General features: G+C 53.9%; 1 protein-coding gene across 2 annotated transcripts in view; it reads right to left on the bottom strand.

The window, feature by feature from the left end:
• Positions 1–9,639, bottom strand: part of LOC102043042 (cytochrome P450 26B1) — a 21,263-nt gene that overhangs the window by 7,800 nt on the left and 3,824 nt on the right. The window contains exons 2-4 of one of the 2 annotated variants that reach the window (XM_005430128.2): positions 8,319–8,385; positions 3,751–3,755; positions 327–346 (exon numbers count right to left, since the gene is read on the bottom strand). The exons of the other annotated variant lie outside the window; for it this stretch is intronic. Of the exons in view, the coding sequence (XP_005430185.1) occupies positions 327–346; positions 3,751–3,755; positions 8,319–8,385 (92 nt within the window). The remainder of the gene's footprint in view (positions 1–326; positions 347–3,750; positions 3,756–8,318; positions 8,386–9,639) is intronic. 2 annotated transcript variants of the gene reach the window in all.

Below are 9,639 nucleotides of genomic sequence, written 5' to 3' on the forward strand. Positions count from 1 at the left end.
CGCGGCCCGAGCCCCGGCCGCGCTGCTCCGTCTAATCCCACATGTCAGCAGATCCTTCCCCGGCCAGACACAAGTCTGGATCCCCTTCCAGTCACCTCCAGTTCAACCCTGCATCTTTCCAGTTGATTAAAAAGGAGGAGAAGGCGGCCAACTTTCCCCGACGAACGTTCCTAGCCTAAAATTCCTGCGCCCTCTAGTGAAGTGGAGCCGAGCGGCTCGGCTGCTCCAGGAGCGAATCCAGGCGAAGCCGAGGAGAATCGGGGCGAGGAAAAGCTGTTCCAGAGCTACCAAGAGGCAAAATCGTCTCTAAGTTCAGCTTTGTCAACCCTGAGATGCCACAGCCCGGCTGTGGTGCAGCCACAAGGGCTCGCAGCAGGGCCAGGATTTTTTGGGGACGCTGGAAAGAGTTTTTTCCATGTTGGGGTATGTCCCAAAAGAGCTAAATCTGGGAATTTGCTCCATCCAAGGGCGCTCATTTCCATCCTACACCCTCACTGATGGACACCCCACCACCCAGCGAGCTCAGCTGGAACCTTCCCACTCTGCCTTGCGTGGAAAAAGGATATTTAAGGATTTATGGTTTTCCCAAGGCAGAAAATGCCTTCCCAGTGCCTCAGCTCCAGCTCCACATGACAGCAAAATGTCCCTAGCCCCAGCTGGAGAACGCCCCAGCCTCATCCTTAAACCACAGCCAGGGAACTGAGGGAATTCCGTGAGCTCCAGCAGTGATTCCATACCTGGTTGGGATGTGAGGTACCACGTTTTCCGTGGCTTTCTCCTTCCCACCCGAAGCACCATCACCAATCCCTGCCTTTGGCCATCCATGATTTCCAGGCCCCTCGCTGCTCCCACCTGGCTCCCAAAAGAGGGAATGGAGCTTTCCGTTCCAACCCTCCAGGAGGAAAACTGAAAATTTGGGATCAGCCACCTGCATCCCATCCAGCCTGGAGCCGCTGGCCCGACCAAAGGGAGGCGGGATGAGCCTGGAAATGCTTTCAGGAACCAGTTTGGCACCTGCCGGAGGTTTGGCCGACAGGAGACGTCGGGAAGCATCCAAAGCAACATCTCAACCTGGATTCATCCTAACTCTTCCCACATTTCCAAAGGCCAGGCTGCGTTTGTCCCAGCCCTGTGCCATCGCCACGTTATCCTGGATGCCTGCCCCTCTCCAGAGCCCATTCCCGTGCTCCAGCGGGATTGGAAACCGGGATATTTTTGGAGGTGGTTCATGGGCAAGAGGCCATGCTGGTACTGGGAGCATGAACAAAGGGAAAACACAGCAAAAAAGTTGGAAAGGCACCACAAAAGGAGAGAAAACTCAAAAAAATCCCATTCCTACCCGGACACTGTTTATAAAAGGTTCAGCCTTTGCACACAGCAAAGAACTGATTCCTTTTCTCCCCCTCGTTTTTTTGGAAATGGAGCACATGGAAGGCTCCATCCTGGAGGAATCCAGGCTCTCGTGAACGCTCCAGCCTCCAACAGGAGTCTGGGAACAGGAGCTGGAGCCTCCAGGCTCAAAGGAATGAGCTGCCTTTGCCAAAGGCACTTGCACTGAAATTCGAATGATTCTAAAAAAAAAAAGATCTGCTGGAAAAAATGGAAGGATCATTTCGGATCCTCAGGTCATGTCATGATGCACCTTCGAGGGCTGTCCCAACTCCAGCATTTCCAGTCAAATTCAGAATAAAATTAATCCCAAGATCTGCATTTCCCCACAACTCAAAAATCCCCATGTTCAAGAATCTCTCCTACAAATCCCCCGCATGGCATGAGAGGATTTCAATCCCAAACCCTTCAAGGCCCTGCTTTCGATCCCAAACCCTTTAAGGCCTTGCTTTCAATCCCGAATTTTCAAGGCTGAGAAGTTAAAAGGGCTGTGGGCGAGAGCCAGGACCAAGCCTCTGCAGCCCCTCTGCAAAACTGCCTGAGTCTCCCAAAAATTCCATCCCCAGCAAAATTCCACCAAGAAATTTCAGCTTCTCGGCCGCATTTCTGGGGGTACCAAATGGCACCGGGACTGATCAGCTTGGGAATGCTGCTCCCAGCGTCCTCTCCCTTTTATTTATGGAGAAAAAGGAGAATAAAATTCACCTTACGCTCCTCAAGGAGGGAGAAGGATCCCACATCCATGGATGTCCTGGCAAAGAAACGGGAGCTGTGTCCAGAGAAGGGGCATCAGAAAGGTGGGATCAGCCCGCCAGGATCCAGCTGGGATCCCTGTGGATGGAGCCACGGGGAAGGAGAATCCCGCAAACCCAGCGGGCATGGTCGGAGCTCTCATTCCTCAGGGAATTGCGGAATGGTTTGGGTTGGAAGAGACCTCGGAGACCTAATTCCGAGCCCCGGGATGGGCTATCCCAATGGGTGATGGATCACTGCCCGTGGTGTGGGCATGAAGGAATCCCTGGAGACAAGGAGGAGGAGAACAGCTTTCCCAGGGAATGGGGGGAAGTGAAATACCAGGAGGAAAATCCCGGTTTTTACTGAGCCGATGGGTTTTCCTGGAGCACGGAGAGAGGACAGAAGGGAAGGATCCCTATGGATTTAAGAATCCCAGAGCAGGGATTCTCCTAGAGACAAAGCCAGACTTAAAAATAAACCAGTCCTTGGTCCTGCCAAGAATTCCAGGAACTGGTAACAGAGCAGAGCAAGAGGTGGCCACACTCAGGAGGGGATGAGTGGGAAATTCCCAATCCATGGTGCAGCCACTTCATCCCAAAGGAATAAAAACCCCTTCCAGAGCATGCACGGTCTCGTGGCAGGAATAAGGGAAAGAAGCTCGGAAAAGGGATTCCTCCAAGGAAATCCCAAGGATTGCAAGGCCTCTGTGGGATGAGCGAACACCTGAGGAGCTCCTGCAGACCAGGCGAGGTTAAAGCTCCTCCAGGGAGGAGGGGACAGGGGCTGAGGTGACCCCACAAGGTGATCCCAACCCTACAAGGAGAAGGAAGCTGGAGAACCAGCAGGTGAGAGAGATTTCGTGGGGAAAATTCCACCTGGGAAGTGATGGAGAGCTCTGTTACCACCAGAGGGACAAATGGAATACCACAAATGAGGAGGTTCCTTGAGCTGCCTGGGAGGACGGATGGAAAAAACAAAGGGACCACGGTGCAGGATGGATCCTGACTCCCTGACATCCCTGGGATTCGCTCCCCGTCCCTCTGGAAGTGGAGCCTGGATTGCAGCTCCACCCAGCTGCTGCCCAAGGAGGGGCTTCACCTTCTCCATCCCTCCCAAGACACCCAAAAATTGCCACCCTGGAAGGCAGAAAATCCAAATCTGGGGATCCCAGGTTATCCCACAGCCACAATCCTGCTCTGCCAGCACAGCAGGCTTGGAGCTCGTGGCGGGTTTTGGGATGGAGAGCACCATGAAATCCCCCAAAATTCGTGTTTTAGCCAGGAGCTCCTCCATTTGCCTTTTTTTTTTTTAATCCTTTAGATTAAAACTGGTAAATTTTTTTTAATCCCTTGGATTAAAACTGATTAAAGTAATTAAAATTACTCTGGATTTACACCCCTGGAGATGACAGCACTGCCTGGTCTAAAGTCAAGGAGCCAACCCAACCCAGGAATTCTTCTCCTGGAACGGGAGCAGGAGCCATCCTCCATCCATGGGAGGTTTGCCATCCTCCGTCCATGGGAGGTTTTCCCTGCTCCATCCATGGGAGGTTTGCCATGCTCCATCCATGGGAGGTTTTCCCTGCTCCATCCATGGGAGGTTTGCCATGCTCCATCCATGGGAGACTTTCCCTGCTCCAGAGGCTTTTGCCCATGGATTGAGGCTCCCGGGGCATGGAGAAGGTGCTGGAGCTGATGGCAGCTGGAATTCTGCCTGTTTGGTATAATTTTGAGAGCTGGCTCTGACGGATTGGGATGGTTTCTATTCCAACACGAATAGGCTGGGAGAGTTGGATAGACATGGAAAAAAAACTCTAAAAACCCTTAAAAAAGCCCTGCTACGAACCTCAGTCCAGGTTGGAAAAAAAATCCTAAAAACCCTAAAAAAACACCCTGCTAACAACCTCAGTCCAGGGTTTTTTGTAGGAAAAGATCCATTCCTCCACCTCCCATTCCTCCTTCCTCCCGCAGCCCTCTCCCCCATCCCGATCCTTCCCTCCCCCCCAGCAGCTGGTTTATATTTGCCCGTAAATTTATGGCCCCTTTTGTGCTCTTAATCCCCTCGCAAACGATATGAAAGCCTCGGACCTTTCCACTCGGTGCTAATGAGCTCAACACTTGCGTGCCTCGGAGGCAGAGCATTAATTGCGGTGTGTTAATGAGCGATGGAGCTTTGGACACTGAGACAAACCAGGGCCGCCCCTGCTGCTCCCTCCTGGAATCCCTGGATGTGTCCCCAGCAATCCCAAGGATTGCTTTTATTTTATTCCATCTTTGCCTTTTTAAATTTAATTTTTCTTTTTTTTCCTGAGCCGGCTGTGCCTATTTTGGGACGGCTCTGCTGGAGCACGAGCCCGGCGCTCTCCTGCCAAGCTGGGTGATCCCGAGGAAAGCCTGATCCCACCTTTCCCTGCACATCCTGGGAATCTCCTTCCTGGCCCTCGGCGCTGCTCAGACTTGCCCTAAACCCTAAATGCCACGTCCTGGTCATTCCCAATCCCCATTTCCTTCTCCCCCAGGATGCCTTGCAGGCACAGGAGCGCTGAATTCCAACTTCCTGCTGGAATTAGATCCCATAAAAGCAGAGGCTGCAGGATCCCTAAGATCGGGTTTGTTTTGCCCTCATTACGGCTCCTTTCGCCCCAGAATGGACACTCCCAAAATCTGGGGTTTTCTGGGTGGAAATGGGAATTGAAGAGGTCAAGATGGGATTGGATGGGACAAGGATGGAGGGAAGAGCCAGGGTGGGACAAGAGTGGGATGGGGAGACCCCCGGAGCATGGAGCAGGAGCTGAAATGGTCCCACCAACCCTTCCCAGGGAGATCCAGCAGGAGAGCAGGAGCTCCAGTCCCATGGGATGACATTGATCCATCGCAGGGCAGGCAGGGACAGGGATCTGCCGCCAAAAACCCGGAGCAAAGACCCTGCTCAGCCACCAGGGTCACTCCTCTGAGGATCCTGGAGGAGATTCCAGACAAAAATTCCACTGTGGAGCTCCAGCTCCAGCAGGGGTGGCCCAGATCCTTCTCCAACATCAACACAAACTCCGTGATCCAGCAGCAGGAGCGGCCCTGCCGGGATAAATATCCCAGAAAAGTGGGAGAGGAGTTTGGATTTGCTGTTGTTTATTCCTTGTAGACTGCTCTGGTCACCCAGCCCTGTCCCTGGCCAAGGCTGGAGCCAGCGCTGGGGACATCTGCAATGAAGCCATTCCATAGGGCAGGAATTTTCCCCATTCCCAGCCCTCCATCCTGCCCCACATCCCTGCACCGGGCTGACCCCAAACCCAGAGAATTCATTTCCCAAAACAGGGGAGTTTCCCTCAATTTATAGGAATTTTCAGTGCCTGAAGTGAAGGCATTCCCTGCCCCAGGAATTCCCTGTTCCCAGCCTTCCATCCCTGCCCCAAGCTGCTTCCATATCCTGCCATTCCCTCTCTGTAACCTCATTCCCCAAAACACGGAGGTTTCCTCCAATTTATAGGAATTTTGACAGCCTCCTGGAGGGGAAAATTGATAAATTTGGGATGGGAAAAAGCTTCCATAGGGTGAGGATTGGGGTCCTCCTGAGCACCTCCTGCATCTCAGAATCCCTCACCTACGGGATCAATACTTCTGGATATTCCACATGGAATGGGATAACGAACCCATAAAGATCCCAAAAAACAGCTGGGACATGGAAACAGGAAAGAGAGAAGAGCTCCAACACCTGGATCGTCCCACCCTATCTCTGATCCCACCCAAGTGCCATCCAGCGGGAATTCGCTGATCCCGGAATTCCGCCGAGGAGCTGAAATTCCTTGGAAAGCTGCAGCGAGCAGCTGATCCCTGGCAGGATCCCAGAACCCTCCTGCAGGAACATGTTGGGTTTGGAGCTCATCTCCACATCCCAGAGACAATCTGGAGACCACGGAGCGGCTGCCAGGGAACGCTGCTGGAAATAAACGCTGCTCCGTTTTCGGGGGTTTGGGGAAGATGAGGGGGATTTATGGCCGTGGACAAGAGCTGGAGATGATCCCAAATGGTTGGAAGGGCCGCAGAGGTGGGTTCCACGCTCTGCTTTTCCTCATTTTGGCCAAAATCCTGCGCCAGGTGAGGAATTCCGCATCAATTTTTTGGCAGGATCGGGGAATTGGGAAGGAACAAGTTCGAGCTCGGAGATGAAGCAAATCCCAGAATCTGAGAGGTCACGGAACACCAGGAAACCCCACTGTGGTTTAACCTGGATCATCACCCACCACAGAGATTTCCCAGGAAATCCTCTCTCCATGGAGCCTCCAACTGCTCCAAATCTTTCCATGAACCTCTCAAGGGCAGCGCCCTCACTGCGTGGAAACTGGGGAATCCCGTGGAAATTTCTGCCTTTCCAAGCCCTTCCCTCACTTCCCTGGCGGGCCAAGAGGAGAACTCAGGCTCGGTTTAAGATTTAAGCTCGCCCTAGGTCCAAATCCTTTCTCTTGAGAGCTCTGTGAGTTTCAGGGTGGGGGGAGCTGGAAGTCGGAGCCGCGGAGCAACAAAAACTCGGGATTAACGAGCTCCGAAGAGGCCACACCTGAAGGAACAGCCTTAATCAGCGCCTTGGAATGTTTATAAGAACAAAATAATCGATTTTCACCTCGTTAGAGGCAGGCTCAGCCTATCTCCGAGTGCAGCTCGGGGATGGGTTTTTAGGGAGAGGAGGATTCCCTAAATCGGGATCAGCCCAGGCTGGGTGGGGTGGGAGGCGCTCGGCTCCCAAGAGCAGCGATCAGCAGGAGATGGAGGGAAGAAATGAGGCTGAAACTCCCGAATTCCAGAGCTGGGCACGCTGGACTCAATCTCCAGCTGACGAAAGGGAAAACTTAAAAAAGAATTAACTCCCAGAGTGTCCCAAATCCTGGGAAAAGAGTTTGTGGGAGCTCAAGGAGCACCAAGGAGCGGGAGAAGGAGCCAGGGTTATCCTGGGACAGGGTTTTGTTGGAATTCCTGAGCTCGGGAGGCTTTTGGCCACCCCTGGTGCAGGAATTAGGATTTAGGAGTTAATTGGGATTTAGGAATGAATTAGGAATTAGGTGCCTTGCGGGCTTGGAATGACAAGTGATGCCAAAAGTCATGGAATTGTGGAATGGCTTGAGTTGGAAGGGGCTTGAAAGATCATCAGTTCCACTCCCTGTCACGGCCAGGGACAGCTCCCACTGTCCCAGGGTGCTCCAAATCCCATCCCAGCCTGGCCTTGGGCACTGCCAGGGATCCAGGGGCAGCCACAGCAAATCTGGGAATTCCAGCCCAGCCCCTGCCCACCCTCACAATTCCTTCCTGACATCCAACATCCACTCAGGATGCAGAAAGGGCTTTGAGGAGATCTTTAGGACTGAGAACATTCCGAAAGCTTTGGGTTTCAGAGTTTAGGGTTGGCCTCGTGGTTTTTCCCAGTAGGAAAAACCCGGGAGTGAGAGCAGCAGGAAGAACTGCGGAGGAGAGAGGAAACCTCTGCCGGGTTTGTGCCCAGCCCAGCCCTGGTGCCAGTCCCAAAGCCACCAGGATCCCACAGGGGTCAGGCCTCCCTTTTCCATGACCCCATAACCCACAGTCCCCTGGGCCCGCTCCCGAGGCCGGAATTCCGTGGTTTTATCCAGGCCAGCAAAGGCCACTTTGGATGAACAAAAACATAATCCAGAGGTGCAGGAGGGTGAAAGGAGCCGGGAATGGGCACCTGCAGATCTCTGCCTGATCCTGCTTAACTCTCCTTGGATAAGGAATAAACCTGCCCTGGATAGGGAATAAACCTGTCCTAGATAGGCAATAAAACCTGCCCTGGATAGGGAATGAACCAGCCCTGGATAGGGAATGAACCCTCCTTGGGTAGGGAATGAACCCTCCTTGGGTAGGGAATGAACCTGCCCTGGACAGGGAATGAACCTGCCTTGGACAGGGAATAAAACCTCCTTGGATAGGGAATGAACCAGCCCTGGACAGGGAATGAACCCTCCTTGGATAAGGAATAAACCCTCCTTGCATAGAGAATAAATCCTCCTTGGACAGGGAATAAATCTGCCCTGGATAGGGAATGAATCTGCCCTGGATAGGGAATGAACCCTCCTTGAACATGGAATAAACCTGCCCTGGATAGGGAATGAACCAATTTTCCTCCTGGATGGAGGCAGCCCCATCACCACCCCCTTGGCAGGAAAACCATCTCCATTTTTAAGAGAAAACCCCAGAAGTGGAGGGGCTGAGCTGCTCCTGGTCTGGGGCAGGGACAGGCTCAGCTTTTCCCGTGGTGTCACTCCTCGGCGTTGTGACTAACGGGTGTCATGTGCTGCTTGGTTTCCCGACATCTCCCCCAGAAGAAAGGAGGGAAGGAATTTTCAGAGGTTTGGAAAGGATTTTGCAAAAATCCTCCAAAATAGGAAACGCTGCTGGAGCAGGGACACGGCCCTGGGGCAGGGATGGGGACGGCCTTGTGTCCCCAACAGTGTCACACCCCCACTTCATCCCAAATTATTCCCAGCCCAGATCCTGCTGGGAAAGAGCCTATGGGGTGTGACAGCCACGCCAGCACTGCCACCAGCCCTGCAGCAGCGGGGACATGGGGACTGTCCTGTCCCCTCCTCTGATGGGGTTCAGCACCCCCAAACCAGGCTGGGGCTCTGAGAAGGGGAGACGTCACTTCGGAGGGACACAAAAGTGGCTTAGCACCCCCAAACCGGCTGCCCTGGGGACTCTAAGGTGACACAAATGGGTCCCTGCATCCCCAAACTGGCTGCCCTGGGGGTGTCATCTCAGGGGGACACAAATGGGTCCCAGCACCCCCAAACCAGGCTGATCTGGGGATGTCACCTCAAGGGGACACAAAAGGGGCTCAGTACCCCCAAACCAGGCTGGTGGTCTGAGGGGGGGACGACACAAAAGGGTCCCAGCACCCCAAACCCACTGCCCTGGGGTTTCTAAGGTGGAGTTGACACCTCTGAGGGACGCAAAAGGGGCTCAGCACCCCAAACCGGCTGCCCTGGGGATTCTAAGGTGACACAAACAGGTCCCAGCACCCCAAACCAGGCTGATCTGGGGGTGTCATCTCAGGGGGACACAAAAGGGGCTCAGCACCCCCAAATCAGGTAGATCTGGGGATGTTGCCTCAAGGTGACACAAATGAGTCCCAGCACCCCCAAACCAGGCTGATCTGGGGGTTCTAAGGTGACACAAAAGGGGTCCCAGCACCGCCAGATCGGGGGGACTCTAAGGTTGGTGTCACCTTAGGGTGACACAAAAAGGCCTCAGCACCCCCCAAACCACCGCTTCACCCCAGAACCCCCCACCCTCATCCCGAATTCCCTGAAATCCCAGGAAGCTCTCAGCACCACCCCCCTCCACCCAAAGCCCCTTTGGGGTGTCCCTGCAGTCCGGGTGGGGGGGTCACAATCCGTGGGGTCCCCCCCTTGTGCCCCATGGCCCTTTTAGGAGCCCTGTCACTCATGTCCCCATCGCGGGGGGCTCGGGGTGACACGAGTGTCCCCCCCACATCCCACCCCATCCCGAG

Source organism: Geospiza fortis, unplaced genomic scaffold (genome assembly GCF_000277835.1).
Source record: "Geospiza fortis unplaced genomic scaffold, GeoFor_1.0 scaffold576, whole genome shotgun sequence".
Classification (NCBI taxonomy): Eukaryota; Metazoa; Chordata; class Aves; order Passeriformes; family Thraupidae; genus Geospiza; species Geospiza fortis.